Source organism: Pleurodeles waltl, chromosome 1_2 (assembly GCF_031143425.1).
Source record: "Pleurodeles waltl isolate 20211129_DDA chromosome 1_2, aPleWal1.hap1.20221129, whole genome shotgun sequence".
NCBI classification, from domain to species: domain Eukaryota; kingdom Metazoa; phylum Chordata; class Amphibia; order Caudata; family Salamandridae; genus Pleurodeles; species Pleurodeles waltl.
The window spans coordinates 153,590,616-153,609,902 of NC_090437.1; the positions used below are offsets into that span (position 1 = coordinate 153,590,616).

At 46.0% G+C, this 19,287-nt stretch overlaps 1 protein-coding gene and 1 pseudogene across 1 annotated transcript in view; both read right to left on the reverse strand.

Annotated features, from left to right (window-relative positions):
* The window catches only part of PPEF2 (protein phosphatase with EF-hand domain 2), a 376,295-nt gene that overhangs the window by 170,455 nt on the left and 186,553 nt on the right, over positions 1–19,287 (reverse strand). The window contains exon 5 of the mRNA XM_069236843.1: positions 1,135–1,192. Within this exon, the coding sequence (XP_069092944.1) occupies positions 1,135–1,192 (58 nt within the window). The remainder of the gene's footprint in view (positions 1–1,134; positions 1,193–19,287) is intronic.
* Positions 2,073–4,263, reverse strand: LOC138298031 (ATP-dependent RNA helicase DDX19A pseudogene; annotated as a pseudogene).

Genomic DNA, 19,287 nt, shown 5'->3' on the forward strand with positions numbered 1-19,287 from the left:
AGACTATGACACATAGCAAGAGCGAGAAAGAAGGAGGAAGGCACAGAAGAACAGTGACAGAGGGGAAGAATAAAATGTAGACCACCATGGCGTTTGGCAACCCCAGCACTTGGCAGCACTGGCCGCCGGCACAAACTAGTCTTTGGGACCCTGCTCGTATGGGGGGTTTCCCCAAACTAAGCACTGGCCCTAACCAGAAAATGTAGTGTGCTGGGAAAAATAAAAATGATTAAAAATGAAAAGCAAATGTTGATTCTTTTAAAAGAAAGAACCCGTAACTCTCAGGGGTCAGGGACTGGAGTCACCAGAGTCAAGGATGTAGACGCCACTTACACCTAGAGAAAATGTGGTAGAGCGAGGGGACCAAGCGAGACTCCATGCGAGCGATCATTAGTAAGTGGGGACATGCTAACCCTTAGGAAGGGATCTGAATGAGATTGTGCTGGGGCAGATGAAGCAGACCTCTCCGGATATAAAGTACATGCAGGGCTAGTGTCATTTTACGACTCCGCAGCTGTGATGTTTTCCAGATAATTATTGATAAACCGTGTTTGCCACACAATCCCCCATCTGCACTGAGGTATATAGCAAAAAAAATAGAGAGCATGGGCATGTTTAATGGGGCACTGATATTTTGAGAAAGACAATTCAGGAAACTAAGATACCTTTTAGAAATATTGATCCTCGTTTAATAAAACACAGTGAATATGGTGGCTAGTTGCCCAGATATGATGTCTAATGAACACCTTAAATTTGAATTTAGCACAGGGTACCTCTCGCGAAAGGACGCGGTGTATCAGTACAACTCACAAACGTGGGTTTGTGTAGGCCGTGCAAAAAAGTAGAAAGCGGATAGTGCTTTAAAGAAAGGTTTCTAATGGTAGTTATAGTTACAAAGCTAATTTTCCTACAGCAGCGAGATGCTTCTCGTTATTGTATCATTTTCCAGGTGTGTGAGGAGTTGTGGAACTTTTGGTATCTGCATAGTTACCCAGCCTTAACAGGAATTGAGTTTTACATATCCCACGTCAGCACAGGGGTTTGAACATACTTGAGTACTCGGAGAAAGGGCTTTACTCTGCTATATGCTTTTACGGGACCATGCATGCTCTATTAAAAGCGGTTTCAACTTACTTTCTTTACTGTTGCTAGGTGTGAAATGGTCCATAAGATAGTTGAAAAAATCGTAAAGCTGCAAAAGAAAAACAGGAGCATATATATATGTATTAGAAACACAAGCTATTCTCTAACTTAGAAAGAAACAGCTGTACCCATAACCATTTAAATGAGACGCAATAAGTGTCACTGTCATGCAGCGCTACGAGGCACTTCTACAGATAATCAAGGGCTGACCTGATGCAGCGTCAGCCGAGGAGTGTCTCATTAAGACTTCAAAACTCAACCATACAGGCGTGCAATCTTGCTAGGAGGGTAAACACAATATTATACAATGTTACACGTTTGTATGAGTGCGAGTTTTGAATATCGCTATTTTTCTATGTCAAATCAGTGTCTCACTATTGTAGCCCCAATCAAATAATTTGCAACAGAAAATTCTGAAAAGTATTTTATCATGGTTAACTCTCCCTTTGAACACACCATTAACTCCCAAAGCGATAGGTCTTAATGAAACTTACCACATAAGTCTGGATCCAAATTCAGATGTAAAACTGTAGTCTAGGCCCATATTCATCCAATAAAGAAACTGAATTGTTATCCTTTTAATTGTTTATAAAAATACATTAAGCCAATCAGTGAATTTAAAATAGCTGAGATTAATTGTATCATCAATTTAACCAGGATCCTGGCCTATCAAAATTTACGAGTGCAGTGTGGAAACGGAAAGGACACTCAACCAGTTGTACCTCACGGTTGCCCACATTCTGACATGAATTAAATGATTGAGTTTGTGGAGGTTACTGGAGTAATGGTGCACAGGACATGCTCTGGCCGTCTCAGACGTTTTAATCCCTCATCTGAACAAGCACAAATCAGGTTTTGTTTCATTTAAATAAAAACCACACCCTGGACAGGTGGATCATTAAAACAAAGGAATACCTCCTATGGAAATAAGTTGTTTAAATATTTTTTTAGGAGAGGGCACATTGGAAGCAGTTATCTAACCAGAGGGAAACAAGTCATCCACTGGATGATTGATCGTCCACTAACTCTCATGTATCTGGCCATAATCCACTCCCAATGCCTTTGTAAACTAAATGCAATATCCATTCCCTGGGGAAAACAACACTGCCTGGCACAGTTTCTACAGAATCTTGCAGACAATTAATTTATACAATGTGGGCACATGGTGCCCTGACATGTTCTTTTGTTATTTCGTGTCCACAGAACCCCGGTATACCAAATGTATTCACAGAATGAGCATTCTTGAGAGGAGCCTGCTGTCTCCTGCAAAGTCATTCAGATGGTCTTTTACTGACATCTGGTCCTCTGCGTCCCACACTTTGGCAAGTTAGTTGTGATCATGAAGGCTGAAGGTCTCCCAAGCTGAAATCGCAAAACAAAGTACCAAAGCTGTCGACTCCAATATCCCCTTCTCATAGAACCTTGTGGCATCATTATCAAATTGATGCCTCCATTCGTTCTTGATGTCCTCATGATTTCCAATCGGAGTCCAGGCCAATTGACTGCAGTGAGTTCAAGCAGAGGGAAGCCCAGTGAAGGCTTCTGTTATTACTCAGTTAGCAATCTTCTCAATTTCATCCAAGTCATCAGTGTCCAGCTTCTCAATCTTTTTATTGAAGTGTTCCTGAATGCGGTTCAGGATATTCATGCTATGCTTGCTGTCCACCATGTTGATGGCTAATCCACGCTTCCCAAAGCGACCTGTCCGACCAATCCTGTGTAAGTACGTCTCGTTATCTGGATTTCCATCCTTATCCACAGGTAGGTCAAAATTTATGACGACAGACACCTGTTCCACATCTATACCTCTTGCACAAACATTTGTCGTCACCAATACTTTCTCTTTAGCCTCTCGAAAGCGCTCAATCACAGCAGCTCGCTGTTCTACCATCATCCCACCACTCAGCAAAGCCACTTGGTGTCCTTCTTTGACCAGCTCTGCTGCTAGCCACCCAGCTGTCTTACGAGTATGACAGAAGATCATGGCTTGGGCAATAGTGATGGCCCCGTAGATGTTGCAGAGTGCCTGAACTTTCTCATCTCGGTTGTTGCACTGTACGTAGTACTGCTTGATGGTGTCTAGCGTCTCCTCTTCTCTCTTCAGTTTGATGATATTTGGATCAGGAACAACTTTTTGAGCAAATCGCCACACAGACTCTTCAAAGGTGGCAGAGAAGAGAAGCATCTGGCAGTCACGGGGTAGCATCCTCTGAATACGGATACTCTGATCTTGATGGCCTTGCGTTGCAATCATCACATCCGCTTCATCCAAGACAAACACCTTTATCTTTCTTGGATCGATAAACTTAAGTTTTGAACACCAATCCAGGACAGTCCCTGGTGTTCCAATCACAATCTGCTCCTGAATCTTCACCCCTCTCTCCAACTTGTTTCCCCACACATCATATGCCAACTTCAACTCTGGATAGAACTTGCCCATCTGTTCAATCACTTTTCCTGTCTGAAGAGCCAACTCGTAGGTAGGGGATAAACACAGGCTCTGTGGGTATTTGTGGGCAGGGTCCACACGGCTGAGCATAGCAAGTACGAATGCAGCCGTTTTTCCTGTCCCAGACTGTGACTGTGCAATCAGATTTTGTGGCGGTTCTGCCAGCATCATGGGCAGGGCGTTCTCCTGGATCTTGGATGGCCTGTTAAAGCCCATGTTATAGACACCCTCAAGGAGTTGTGGCTTTAGCCTCAGTTCCTCAAAGGACTTGACTGAGTAAAGCGGGGAGTTGGGGTCCCGTTGCAGCACCTCCACTTGGTTTGTGTTATTGACAAGGTTGCTGCGGATCAGCTTGTTCAGCAGAGACTGGGCAGCTCGATCCTCTTTATCGTCATCTTCTGGTTTCTCTGGGCTATCCCCATTTTTAATAACACCATTGGTGTCTGCATTCGGTATCTCTTCACCTTTTTCCTCCGGAGGCTCTAAGGGAGGTACCACAAGCTTTGTAGGGCTTCCAGGAGGCTTAGATTTCTCATCACCAAGGTGCTGGTTCCCGAGCGTCACGGCCGCCAACTCTTGCTGATCCACCGCCTGAGCCCAGGAGTCCGACATGCTTAGTTTCCAGGAGGTAAAAAAAAAAAAAAACTAGACAGCCTTACACCGAGACTAAGCTCAGTAAATCAGGTTAGGGAGTGAAAGAGAGGCCGCTATTAATCATGGCATGATATTCTGGTATCGTTTAATTAAAAAAGTGAAATTTAGAGCACACATTGTATCTCTGTGCATCTACCGTGTTTTGTTTATTGCTTTGTGTTTCGTGGTATTGTGCACTTTAAACATTTTTGTGGCTTACATTCAAGAAATGGCTTAAGTTAAGCACTCATTTACCTATGTCGTGAACTGGTGTGTTCCCGTGATGCTAAGTAGATGTGTCGGAATAATTACGTTGCAACTTTTAGTGCAGCGTTCATGATATATTAATCAAGTATAAGTGGGTTACAACGAGTCAGAAAATTTGCTGAGGGCGCCATTAAATTGTTTTGGTTGTGATGAGGATATTTCCACTGGCTACCTTCTCTATTAAAGTCTGTTTATTGGACATCTTGAGTCGACCGTTAGCAATGTCACGTATTTTACTTATTTCTTTTATAAATCAAAGTTTTTGTTAAAAACCCTTTATTTTTCAGTTTTAGAAAATACAATACAGTAGTTAGTGGAGTGTGATGTGTATGAGACGATGGGGTTAACATGACAAGGCGTTTCACCAACCATCCGTTACTCACCTGTTTTATCAAAGTCTCCCCAAGGTACAGGGGGCCAGATTTACAAGGCACAATCGACACAGAGCGTCACTTTTTGCAACGCTCTGGTGGTGCTAACCCCAGCTCCATATTCACAAGGAGGTGTAACCCCACTTTTTGTGGCGTTACTCCCCCTTGTAAATATGGGCCCCTCCAGTGCAGTTTTCTGCATCAGAGGTGCATGCAATGGGTGTTGCAGGAGGCGTTCCATCACAACACCCATGAGAAATCGGAAATCTGTGGCAGCTCCAAAAACTAACAGCACCCCTGGGGTGGCTTTAGCAGGTTAAAACGAGGAAGAATGCTTTTATTCCTCCTCGTTTTCTGCTTTTTCTATGTGTGCTGCGTTCTGCAGCACACATAAAAGAAGCAAAATGCCATGGATGATTGTTTATGTGCAGGAAGGTGTCCCTTCCTGCACATAAACAATCATTAAAAAATGATGCTTTGGTACTTCCATGTGTGCCAAATGGCCATTGTAGATTATTTATGTGCAGGAAGGGATAACTTCCTGCACATAAACAATCACTCCATTCAACGCACACACCCTTGCACTATGGTACAATGATGCCTCCATTGGTGCAGGCAGCTTACTTTATTGCTGGCGCAGGGGGAAATGCAGGGCTGTGCTGTATTCTTGTGTATACGGTGCAGCCCTGCATTTTCAAAAATGGCGCAGCACCACGCTCCACCAGTTTCTTGTAAATCGGTCCCAATATATCTTCCCATACTTGCAAGCTGTTCTCTTTGTTGGCATTAGGTAAAATTCCTACCTCTCCACCTCTTAGTTCATGCTATCTTCCATGTACTCATCAGCGCTGGTGCTGTCTTTTGAGTCAGTATCAGCATCTGGGTCTAGAAGTGTTTCACATAGGTCCCACCAGACTGAGAGGTCGTTGTCTACTTTTTCTTCTGTCTGCTAAGCTTCATATGGGTCTCCTCTGCTAGTGACCACTCCTGTACGTCCTTGTGCGAGTATTCAATTTCTAGTGCCTCAATAATAGGTTGCAATTTTGTTTTCTGTCTGTTGGACTATATATGGGATGTCTTTCGAGACCCTGCACTCTCCATTAATAATTTCAGTAGTCAACCTGTTTCCACCATCCCTGTTACCAAGCACTTTTCCCAATTGTGAAACGCGTCTAACCATCGGGCCACGTGCTGTAGGTGGGAGGCATAATAATGCAGGTCAAGACGTGGCACCTCTAACCCCCCCATTCTAAGTCAAAGTTATGTCTGTTTTCTGAAGGAAAGACACCCACCCTCTAAAGACAGAAATATTTTAGGACCTCGTTGGCAACCTAGATGAAGCAAAGTATCTGCCATGAATGGAGAAACTCCCAATCTGCCAAACTCATAATTCTCATACCTCAATGTTGGGGGAAACACTGGGTTTCTAACGGCACATCCTCCGCTGGCTCCGCAGTCAGGAACCCTTGAGCTGGTGGTCCATCGACACAGGACCACAAGGTTACTGCAACAATAACTCTGCCTTATTTAGGGTGTGGCCAATGCCACTGATTTTTATTGACAAGTCCATTGTGAGAGCTCTGAATGACCCAAGCAAATAATTATCCCCATGTACAGAGTGAAAAATCCCAATATCATTTTAGAAGAGAAAAATGGGAAATTAAAAAACATAATCTGGAGCACACATTTCCCCCTTGACTTCTCTTGATGCACAGCCAATTTCAGACGGAAAAGCCAAAATAAAGCCATTTTTGCTTAAACAATCATGACTCCCTTGTCTGCATTGGGTCTGCTGGCATGTATTCAGTATGTCTGGGCTACTGACTCTTTTTCTGAAACAAACTCAAATTTTTAGGTCGAGCCTGGCAGTGCACATGCGCTGTCTGCAAGACATGTATTTACTAAAAGGGCTTTGATCCTGCCTGCTGCTTCCTATAAGTTCACTCAAGCATTGCCCTTCTTTGCTGGCTCCTGATTGGTTGGTGCACCGGATACATCACTTCCACTTGTAGCTGAGGAGCACCGCTCTACTACAGAATAATTCCCCTTAATTAGTGGGCATCCGCTTTGATCAGGTACTATTTCTTCTGCCCCCTTCTTATTCCCCCTGCCCTACGCTTTATTCACATGCTTGCTCTTGGCTGCTTCATCACACAGCATGCGGTCTCTTGTTGTAAACTGGGACAAGCACTTCTCATTAGTGCTCATGTTTTGTTTTCATATTTAGTGTGCTTTATTATGCAGCTACTTACCGCACAGCAACCGCTTAATTTTTCGCTAATTCGGACAGTGCATTTCAACACACACAGGTTCCGCAGTCCACATATACATGTGCATGTGCAGCACGGTCTTTCTCTCTGTGTCTTGGTCTGGCACATGTGCAATATAATCCTACTTTCAGCTCCACTCGTACCATGAGGTCAGCTTTTTCGTTTTTCACCATGTTCTCCTGAGCTGAGGTCACATGGTGCCTCTAGCTTTCGCTCTTCCTTTTGGCCATTAAGTCAGGCCGGCACAGAGGCAGCGCTCGCATTTCACTGATGTGCTGGCACCGAAGCAACGACATAGGCAACAAAAAACACATAGCTAAAATACCTTGGGCCTGATTTTAGAAAAGTAGTGCTGCACCCAGTGCAGCGCCACTTTTCTTGCACCTCTTGGCGCCCCCCCAGCACGAACATGTGTGCGCCATATCTAAGATACAGCGCACCATGGCAGCAGTTAGGTGAACTAGCATCCACATTTTTATGCTAGTTCGGAGCTTTGCAGGATTAGCGTACATTTTTTTTCTCTGAGCAGGCGTTAAAAGTGTTGAAAAAAATGATGCAATGAAATCTCTTAGATTTCTTTGCACCATTCTTTCGCCCTCACTAACGGGGGAACGCTCCCTTTCCATACATTATGCCTGGTGCAGGCATAATGTAGCACAATGGGTTGCAAAGTGGCGCAATGCATGTATTGCGCCACTTTGTAAATGTGGCGCACCGATTTTGGCCTTGTTGGGCCACATTAGCATTAAAAAATGACGCTAATGTGGCGCAAGGAGGCGCTAGGAGCTCTTAAATCAGTCCCCTTGTCATTTACAATGGCAATAGCTCTAACTCTTGCATATGCGAGACCTAGTGCATTGCAAATACTTGTTGGAGTTTGATTTTTTTTAAAACGGAGTAATGCGGAGTGAGCCAAACACACGGGCGCCGGCATTCATCTGTTTCTTCGGAGCATGTTCTGTACCAACGGATTCACTGGCGGCAGAGAGTTCCAAGTGATGCATCAGGCCTCCCTAGATCTGGCCGTTGTTCCATCGCCAGCGAACGGAGGCCGTGGTCCGCGCTATTCTGGCAGGAGCCCTATCGAGCATTGATAGTCGCCCCTTATAATAATTGTGACTCCTTTAACTTTCTCCTCAGTTTTACAAAGTTGGAATAACAGCCACAGGATCAGCACAACCGCAAGTGATAATCACAAAAACACAAATAGGAACAGAAAGAGAAGATAATTTAGTATGAAGAGTTGAGTAGATCTGAGGCTAACGTACGTTAAAATATATACGAGGTAAACATGATTTTAACTGGTAGCTTTTTTTAGTATGAGCCGCAAACATTGTCCACAGATAGGTAACCTTGCATAGGGTGCAAATAAAGCGGGCAAGAATCCAGTATCTCAGGTCCAGTTATTTATTAAAAGTATAGCCACAAGGTTAATGAAGCACTTCGCAACTTATACAGAAACTCATGAATACAGTAATTGTAAACACTTCTGAAGAGTGAAGAATATCTTTTTAGATTCTTAGTTCTATTTGAGAAGGTGTGTTTTTATTTTCAGCATATGTTGGGCCTTTCCACTCGGATTTCTGATTTGGGGAGCCTTCGCAAGACACAGGGCCAGATTTACGAGAGAGTGGCGCATTGGTCCCGATGCGGCAGTTTTCTTGCGTGCCCCTAACAACACTATGGTTGTGCCGTATTTAAAATATGGCTCACCATGGCGCATGTTAGAGCAATGGCTTCAACATTTTTTACGCTATTGTGGCGCTTTGCAAAGTGCAAGGAGGTCCATTGATTACAATGGGCGCTTCCTTTTAATGCCTGCTTTGAGCATGCATTAAAAATGATGCCAAAAATGGCGTAATGAAATCTTGTAGATTTCATAGCACCATTTCTGTGAGCCTCCCAATGCGGAATGCCCCCTTGCAATCATTATGTCTGGCGCAGGCATAATGTGGCACAAGGGGTCGCAAAGTTTGGCAATGCCTGCATCGCGCCTCTTTGTAAATATGGCGCAGCGATTTTTGCCTCATTGAGCCACATTCGCATAAAAACAATGATGCTAATGTGGCGCCAAGAGGCACTAGGGTCTTGTAAATCTGGCCCAGTGTGCCAAGACACACTGGATCAGAGATAAGGAAGAAGAGGGCAATGCTGTATTTGAATACAGAAGCAGCAGATGGCATACTTAGTGGATGTTTTCTCTGATGTTTTGAAGAGAATTTAACTGCATTGGCTGACAAGTGGAGCTCACAGGGGTGTCAGGGGTGTCATTAACACCCATCCCCCCCAAATTTAGCAGCTTGAGCGAGAAGGGGGAGGGGTTACTGAGCAGATTTGTGTATGAAATATTTAAGTTGTTTATGGATCCTTTGACTTTCAAAGAGACTCTTGCAGCAGCAGCTTGTACCTCTTTAAAGTGGTGAGTGAAGTGCCCCACCACTTTGCAAAAAAAAAATCACCCATTCTCTCCAAAACCCGAATGTAAACCACCCCTCCGTCCTAAAGCCCAAATAACACTAACTATAACACAAACAGTACACTTACATGCATCACACACTTACATGCACTACACACATACATAACATCACACACATGCATTACACAAACATTACACATTAAAAAAAGGCGCTTACCCACGGGCTGCATGTCCTCCTCTGTGAGCTTCTGCTGTCCGATGCCAGAAGAGGTCCCCTAACCAATCCAGGCGCTGCTCTCATGCTGTTAACCAGCATGAAATAAGCGTCTGGATTGGATGGAGCGTCCTGGCTGGATGCTCCTTCAGGCCCTGAAGGCCTGTATCTGGTCTCTACCCAGCTGTTTTAGACAGCGGAGTGGAGAACTTCAAAGTGTGCATGTCACTTGGGCCGGCATCAAGCAGCCAGCCAAAGTGACGTGCACTTGGAGCATCCCTGTCAGGGACTGCTCCACTCCTCTGCTGCTGGAAGCAGTCAGTCCTCTGTTGTCGGCAGCGGAGAATATGCCCAGCATGTTTCTGAGCTGATGTGCGCTGCAGGGAGAAAAAATAAAATGGCAATTAAGTCTTTTCATTGCCATTTTATTTTTTCCTGTGCAGTTTGCAGTGGGTGGGGGGACGACACTCCACCGCCCTCAAGAAGAAACCGCCACTTGACTCTTGTCTCCTAGAATCTCATAAATAAGATCTCTTCCATGAAAGGAAGGGGGAGAATGATGAGACAGGGAAAGAGAGGACGGATCAATAGCTGAAAGCAAAGATGGATGAGTGGAGAGAAGTATGGAATGTTGATAGAGGAGGAGAATGGACAGAGAGAAAGATGAAGAGAGGATAATGGATGCAGAAAGATGAGATTGAAGGGATAGATGAAGAGAAGGGTGGTTTGGGACAAGGATGAATGGATGGGAAAAAAAATGATGGATGGAAAGAAAAAAGAAGGTGGATGAGAGAAGGAGTTATGGAGAGATGGATGGATGGTGAGAAGTAAGGATGTATGATGGTTGAAAATGAAGAAAAAAGACGACAAAAGATTGAGATAAAGGGGCCTGGATAAAAAGAAAGGGAGAAAATGCTGGATGAAAAAGACAAGTGGATAGATTGGAGAAATGGTGGGTGGATGAAAAAAGTACAGAAACAATTAAAAAAGGAAGGAAAGCAAGATGGAAAAGAAAGAATGAATGAAAGCTGGAGAGAAAGAAGGAAACATACTGTAAGAAGGATGGAGAGAAAGAAGGGAAGAAATTTCAAAATTCCCTCATGGACAGTAATCTCTCAAATGACTTCTGGTTTCACTTGCATCTGCCAATTACTTAGAGCTATTTGGGACACGGTTCCAAGTGTGGGGTATTTTATTTTTGGGACTACTCCCTTGCTCCCAGTTATGAAGAAGAAAGCAATGATATGTGGTAGGTAAAGGGAAATGTTTACCCGAAAATATTTGGACTTACCTATCATTGAAAATATATTGAATATAGTGCACAGCATTGGGGCGTTTAACAGACAGGCAAAATGGACAGAGGCTGTTGCAAATGAGCAAGCTGTGCCAATATGTGGTCTTTTAACAACAGCATGTTTTGGGTGCAGGCTTGTCAAAGAACATCAAATGCTGATAAAAAGCCATTTAAATAAAGGGGATCCATCCATAGCAGGAAAATATGAATTAAAGGTAGAATGTGAAGTATTACAGGGAAAAAATATGTCTTCTGAATTGGGCATAGTTTGGAACAGCGGCTATTCTGTCAATCAATCAATCAATCAACAGATATGTAGAGCGCATCATGTCACCCATGATGGTATCCAGGTGCTGGCAGGGTCCAGTTGATGAGCTGAATAGCCAGGTCTTCAGCAACTTTAGAAACTCTGGAAGAGATGGAGAGGTATGGTGATGAAAGGGCAACTCATTCCATTTCTTCACTAGGAGAAGGAGTGCCCTCTTCATCTGCTACATCAAATGCAGGCGGCAAGGGTTTGGGAAACTTAGTGTAGGAAGTTGGATCTGTATGTGCTATTTCAAAGTAAGGAATAGCATGCACAGAGTCCAAGGGTTCCCCTTAGAGGTAAAATAGTGGTAAAAAGAGATAATACTAATGCTCTATTTTGTGGTAGTGTGGTCGAGCAGTAGGCTTATCCAAGGAGTAGTGTTAAGCATTTGTTGTACATACACATAGACAATAAATGAGGTACACACACTCAGAGACAAATCCAGCCAATAGGTTTTGTTATAGAAAAATATATTTTCTTAGTTTATTTTAAGAACCACAGGTTCAAATTTTACATGTAATAGCTCTTTTGAAAGGTATTGCAGGTAAGTACTCTAGGAACTTTGAATCATTACTTTAGCATGTATACTTTTCACATAAAACACAATAAGCTGTTTTAAAAGTGGACACAGTGCAATTTTCACAGTTCATGGGGGAGGTAAGTTATTGTTAGTTTCAACAGGTAAGTAAGGCACTTACAGGTTTCAGTTTTTGGTCCAAGGTAGCCCACCGTTGGGGGTTCAGAGCAACCCCAAAGTTATCACACCAGCAGCTCAGGGCCGGTCAGGTGCAAAGGTCAAAGAGGTGCCCAAAACACATAGGCTATAATGGAGAGAAGGGGGTGCCCCGGTTCCAGTCTGCCAGCAGGTAAGTACCCGCGTCTTCGGAGGGCAGACCAGGGGGTTTTTGTAGGGCACCGGGGGGGACACAAAGTAGCACCTAAAGTACACCCTCAGCAGCGCGGGGGCGGCCGGGTGCAGTGTGCAAACATGCGTCGGGTTTCCTTCAGTTTTCAATGGGAGACCAAGGGGTCTCTTCAGCGATGCAGGCAGGCAAGGGGGGGGCTCCTCGGGGTAGCCACCACCTGGGCAAGGGAGAGGGCCTCCTGGGGGTCACTCCTGCACAGAAGTTCCGTTTCTTTAGGGGCTGGGGGCTGCGGGTGCAGGGTCTTTTCCAGCCGTCGGGAAATGGAGTTCAGACAGTCGCGGTCAGGGGGAGCCTGGGGATTCCCTCTGCAGGCGTCGCTGTGGGGGCTCAGGGGGGACAACTTTGGTTACTCACAGTCGTAGAGTCGCCGGAGGGTCCTCCCTGAGTTGGTTGTTCTCCACCAGTCGAGTCGGGGTCGCCGGGTGCAGTGTTGCAAGTCTCACGCTTCTTGCGGGGAATTGCAGGGGTCTTTAAATCTGCTCCTTGTAACAAAGTTGCAGTTCTTCTGGAGCAGTGCCGCTGTCCTCGGGAGTTTCTTGTCTTTTTCGAAGCAGGGCAGTCCTCAGAGGATTCAGAGGTCGCTGGTCCCTTGGAAAGCGTAGCTGGAGCAGGTTCTTTGGAAGGCAGGAGACAGGCCGGTAAGTCTGGGGCCAAGGCAGTTGGTGTCTTCTGGTCTTCCTCTGCAGGGGTTTGTCAGCTCGGCAGTCCTTCTTCTTGTAGTTGCAGGAATCTGTTTTTCTAGGTTCAGGGGAGCCCTTAAATACTAAATTTAAGGGCGTGTTTAGGTCTGGGGGGTTAGTAGCCAATGGCTACTAGCCCTGAGGGTGGGTACACCCTCTTTGTGCCTCCTCCCAAGGGGAGGGGGTCACATCCCTAATCCTATTGGGGGAATCCTCCTTCTACAAGATGGAGGATTTCTAAAAGTCAGAGTCACCTCAGCTCAGGACACCTTAGGGGCTGTCCTGACTGGCCAGTGACTCCTCCTTGTTACTCTCATTATTTTCTCCGGCCTTGCCGCCAAAAGTGGGGGCCGGAGGGGGCGGGCAACTCCACTAGCTGGAGTGTCCTGCGGGGCTGTGACAAAGGGGTGAGCCTTTGAGGCTCACCGCCAGGTGTTACAGCTCCTGCCTGGGGGAGGTGTTAGCATCTCCACCCAGTGCAGGCTCTGTTACTGGCCTCAGAGTGACAAAGGCACTCTCCCCATGGGGCCAGCAACATGTCTCTAGTGTGGCAGGCTGCTGGAACCAGTCAGCCTACACAGATAGTCGGTTAAGTTTCAGGGGGCACCTCTAAGGTGCCCTCTGTGGTGTATTTTACAATAAAATGTACACTGGCATCAGTGTGCATTTATTGTGCTGAGAAGTTTGATACCAAACTTCCCAGTTTTCAGTGTAGCCATTATGGTGCTGTGGAGTTCGTGTAAAACAGACTCCCAGACCATATACTCTTATGGCTACCCTGCACTTACAATGTCTAAGGTTTTGCTTAGACACTGTAGGGGCACAGTGCTCATGCACTGGTACCCTCACCTATGGTATAGTGCACCCTGCCTTAGGGCTGTAAGGCCTGCTAGAGGGGTGTCTTACCTATACTGCATAGGCAGTGAGAGGCTGGCATGGCACCCTGAGGGGAGTGCCATGTCGACTTACTCATTTTGTTCTCACTAGCACACACAAGCTGGTAAGCAGTGTGTCTGTGCTGAGTGAGGGGTCTCTTAGGGTGGCATAATACATGCTGCAGCCCTTAGAGACCTTCCCTGGCATCAGGGTCCTTGGTACCAGAGGTACCAGTTACAAGGGACTTATCTGGATGCCAGGGTGTGCCAATTGTGGAATCAAAAGTACAGGTTAGGGAAAGAACACTGGTGCTGGGGCCTGGTTAGCAGGCCTCAGCACACTTTCAATTCAAAACATAGCATCAGCAAAGGCAAAAAGTCAGGGGGTAACCATGCCAAGGAGGCATTTCCTTACACAACCCCCCCCCTCCAAACGAAAGAGGATGAGACTAACCTTTCCCAAGAGAGTCTTCATTTTCTAAGTGGAAGAACCTGGAAAGGCCATCTGCATTGGCATGGGCAGTCCCAGGTCTGTGTTCCACTATAAAGTCCATTCCCTGTAGGGAGATGGACCACCTCAACAGTTTTGGATTTTCACCTTTCATTTGCATCAGCCATCTGAGAGGTCTGTGGTCAGTCTGAACTAGGAAGTGAGTACCAAAGAGGTATGGTCTCAGCTTCTCCAGGGACCAAACCACAGCAAAGGCCTCCCTCTCAATGGCACTCCAACGCTGCTCCCTGGGCAGTAACCTCCTGCTAATGAAAGCAACAGGCTGGTCAAGGCCATCATCATTTGTTTGGGACAAAACTGCCCCTATCCCATGTTCAGAGGCATCTGTTTGCACAATGAATTGCTTGGAGTAATCTGGAGCTTTTAGAACTGGTGCTGTGCACATAGCTTGCTTCAGGGTGTCAAAGGCCTGTTGGCATTCTACAGTCCAGTTTACTTTCTTGGGCATTTTCTTGGAGGTGAGTTCTGTGAGGGCTGTCACAATGGATCCATATCCCTTCACAAACCTCCTATAGTACCCAGTCAAGCCAAGGAATGCCCTGACTTGAGTCTGGGTTTTTGGAGCTGCCCAGTCCAGAATAGTCTGGATCTTAGGCTGGAGTGGCTGAACTTGGCCTCCACCTACAAGGTGTCCCAAGTAAACCACAGTTCCCTGCCCTATCTGGCATTTGGATGCCTTGATAGAGAGGCCTGCAGATTGCAGGGCCTTCAAAACCTTCTTCAGGTGGACCAGGTGATCCTGCCAGGTGGAGCTGAAGACAGCAATATCATCCAGATAAGCTGCACTAAAGGATTCCAACCCAGCAAGGACTTGATTCACCAACCTTTGGAAGGTGGCAGGGGCATTCTTTAAACCAAAGGGCATTACAGTGAACTGATAATGCCCATCCGGTGTGGAGAATGCTGTCTTTTCTTTTGCTCCAGGGGCCATTTTGATCTGCCAGTACCCTGCTGTTAAGTCAAAGGTACTTAAGAATTTGGCAGCCCCTAATTTGTCTATTAGCTCATCAGCTCTAGGAATGGGATGAGCATCTGTCTTGGTGACAGAGTTGAGACCTCTGTAGTCCACACAAAACCTCATCTCTCTCTTTCCTTCTTTGGTGTGAGGTTTGGGGACTAAGACCACTGGGCTAGCCCAGGGGCTGTCAGAGTACTCAATTACTCCCAATTCCAGCATCTTGTGGACTTCCACCTTGATGCTTTCCTTAACTTGGTCAGACTGTCTAAATATTTTGTTTTTGACAGGCATGCTGTCTCCGGTGTCCACATCATGGGTACACAGGTGTGTCTGACCAGAGGTTAGGGAAAAGAGTTCAGCAAACTGCTGCAGGACCTTCCTGCAGTCAGACTGCTGTTGGCTAGAGAGGGTGTCTGAGTAGATCACTCCATCTACTGAGCCATCTTTAGGGTCTGATGAGAGGAGATCAGGGAGAGGTTCACTCTCAGCTTCCTGGTCCTCATCTGTTACCATCAACAGATTTACATCAGCCCTGTCATGGAAGAGCTTAAGGCGGTTCACATGGATCACCCTCTTGGGGCTCCTGCTTGTGCCCAGGTCCACCAGGTAGGTGACCTGACTATTCCTCTCTAGTACTGGGTAAGGGCCACTCCATCTGTCCTGAAGTGCCCTGGGAGCCACAGGCTCCAGAACCCAGACTTTCTGCCCTGGTTGAAATTCAACCAGTGCAGCCTTTTGGTCATACCACAACTTCTGGAGTTGTTGGCTGGCCTCAAGGTTTTTACTTGCCTTTTCCATGTACTCTGCCATCCTTGAGCGAAGGCCAAGTACATAGTCCACTATGTCTTGTTTAGGCTCATGAAGAGGTCTCTCCCAGCCTTCTTTAACAAGAGCAAGTGGTCCCCTTACAGGGTGGCCAAACAGAAGTTCAAAGGGTGAGAATCCTACTCCCTTCTGAGGCACCTCTCTGTAAGCGAAAAGCAGACATGGCAGGAGGAAATCCCATCTCCTTTTGAGTTTTTCTGGGAGCCCCATGATCATGCCCTTTAATGTATTGTTGAATCTCTCAACAAGGCCATTAGTTTGTGGATGATATGGTGTAGTGAATTTGTAAGTCACTCCACACTCATTCCACATGTGTTTTAGGTATGCTGACATGAAGTTGGTACCTCTGTCAGACACCACCTCCTTAGGGAAACCCACTCTGGTAAAGATACCAATGAGGGCCTTGGCTACTGCAGGGGCAGTAGTCGACCTAAGGGGAATAGCTTCAGGATACCTAGTAGCATGATCCACTACTACTAGGATGTACATATTTCCTGAGGCTGTGGGAGGTTCTAGTGGACCAACTATGTCCACACCCACTCTTTCAAAGGGGACCCCCACCACTGGAAGTGGAATGAGGGGGGCCTTTGGATGCCCACCTGTCTTACCACTGGATTGACAGGTGGGGCAGGAGAGGCAAAACTCCTTAACCTTCTGGGACATATTGGGCCAGTAGAAGTGGTTGACTAACCTCTCCCACGTCTTGGTTTGTCCCAAATGCCCAGCAAGGGGAATATCATGGGCTAAGGTCAGAATAAACTCTCTGAAACCCTGAGGCACTACCACTCTCCTAGTGGCACCAGGTTTGGGATCTCTTGCCTCAGTGTACAGGAGTCCATCTTCCCAATAGACCCTATGTGTTCCATTTTTCTTGCCTTTGGACTCTTCAGCAGCTTGCTGCCTAAGGCCTTCAAGAGAGGGACAGGTTTCTTGTCCCTTACACAACTCTTCCCTTGAGGGTCCCCCTGGGCCCAAGAGCTCAACCTGATAAGGTTCCAGCTCCATAGGCTCAGTTCCCTCAGAGGGCAGAACTTCTTCCTGAGAAGAGAGGTTCTCTTTTTGGTGTTGTGTTGCAGCTGGTTTCCCAGCTGACTTTCCTTTTCTCTTGGTAGGCTGGGCCATTCTTCCAGACTCCAGCTCTACTTTTTCACCCTGTGCCTTGCACTGTGCCCTAGTCTTGACACACACCAGTTCAGGGATACCCAGCATGGCTGCATGGGTTTTCAGTTCTACCTCAGCCCATGCTGAGGACTCCAGGTCATTTCCAAGCAAACAGTCTACTGGGATATTTGAGGAGACCACCACCTGTTTCAGGCCTTTGACCCCTCCCCACTCTAAAGTTACCATAGCCATGGGATGTACTTTAGTCTGATTGTCAGCGTTGGTGACTGGATAAGTTTGTCCAGCCAGGTATTGGCCAGGGGAAACCAGTTTCTCTGTCACCATGGTGACACTGGCACCTGTATCCCTCAGGCCCTCTACACTTGTCCCATTAATTAAGAGCTGCTGCCTGTATTTTTGCATGTTAGGGGGCCAGGCAGCCAGTGTGGCTAAATCCACCCCACCCTCAGAGACTAATGTAGCTTCAGTGTGACACCTGATTTGCTCTGGGCACACTGTTGATCCCACTTGGAGACTGGCCATTCCAGTTTTAGCTGGATGGGAGTTAGAAGTGGTATCTTTCTTGGGACAGGCCTTGTCTCCAGTTTGGTGTCCAGACTGACTACAGTTACGACACCAGGCCTTTTTGGGATCAAAGTTTTTACCCTTGTACCCAGAATTGTTTTGTGAAGAGGCTCTGGGCCCACCCTCCTGTGCAGGTTTTTGGGGGCCTGTAGAAGACTCTTTACTATCTTTGTTTTTGGCTGTCTCACCACCCTTCCCCTGGGGAGGTTTTGTGACCCCTTTCTTTTGGTCACCCCCTGTGGAAGTTTTGGACACCCTAGTCTTGACCCAATGGTCCGCCTTCTTTCCCAATTCTTGGGGAGAAATTGGTCCTAGGTCCACCAGATGCTGATTCAGTTTATCATTGAAACAATTACTTAATAGGTGTTCTTTCACAAATAAATTGTACAGCCCATCATAATCATTTACACCATTGCCTTGAATCCAACCATCTAGTGTTTTTACTGAGTAGTCTACAAAGTCAACCCAGGTCTGGCTCGAGGATTTTTGAGCCCCCCTGAATCTAATCCTATACTCCTCAGTGGAGAATCCAAAGCCCTCAATCAGGGTACCCTTCATGAGGTCATAAGATTCTGCATCTTTTTTAGAGAGTGTGAGGAGTCTATCCCTACACTTTCCTGTGAACATTTCCCAAAGGAGAGCACCCCAGTGAGATTTGTTCACTTTTCTGGTTTCACAAGCCCTCTCAAAGGCTGTGAACCATTTGGTGATGTCATCACGATCTTCATATTTAGTTACAATCCCTTTGGGGATTTTCAACATGTCAGGAGAATCTCTGACCCTAGTTATGTTGCTGCCACCATTGATGGGTCCTAGGCCCATCTCTTGTCTTTCCCTTTCTATGGCTAGGATCTGTTTTTCCAAAGCCAATCTTTTGGCCATCCTGGCTAACTGGATGTCCTCTTCACTGGAGTTATCCTCAGTGATTTCAGAGAGGCTGGACCCTCCTGTGAGGGAGCCAGCATCTCTGACTATTATTTTTGGAGTCAGGGCTTGAGAAGCCCTGTTCTCCCTAGATAGGACTGGTGGAGGGGATTCTTCCTCCAGTTCACTATCATCCTCCTCTGTGTTATCCACAGAGGGGTTGGCTCTATCATACTCTGCCAACAGCTCCTGGAGCTGTACTTTGGTAGGTCTGGAGCCCATTGTTATTTTTCTTATGTTACAGAGTGACCTTAGCTCTTTCATCTGGAGATGGAGGTAAGGTGTGGTGTCGAGTTCCACCACATTCATCTCTGTACTAGACATTATTCTTCTAAAAGTTGGAATGCTTTTAAGAATCTAAAACTAGTTCTAGAATCTAATTCAAACTTTTACAAACTTTTAAACTCTAAAAGAAATGCTAACAGGGACTAACACAAGGCCCTAGCAGGACTTTAAAGAATTTAGAAAACTTTTCAAATTGCAAAAATCAATTTCTAATGACAATTTTGGAATTTTTCGTGTGATCAGGTATTGG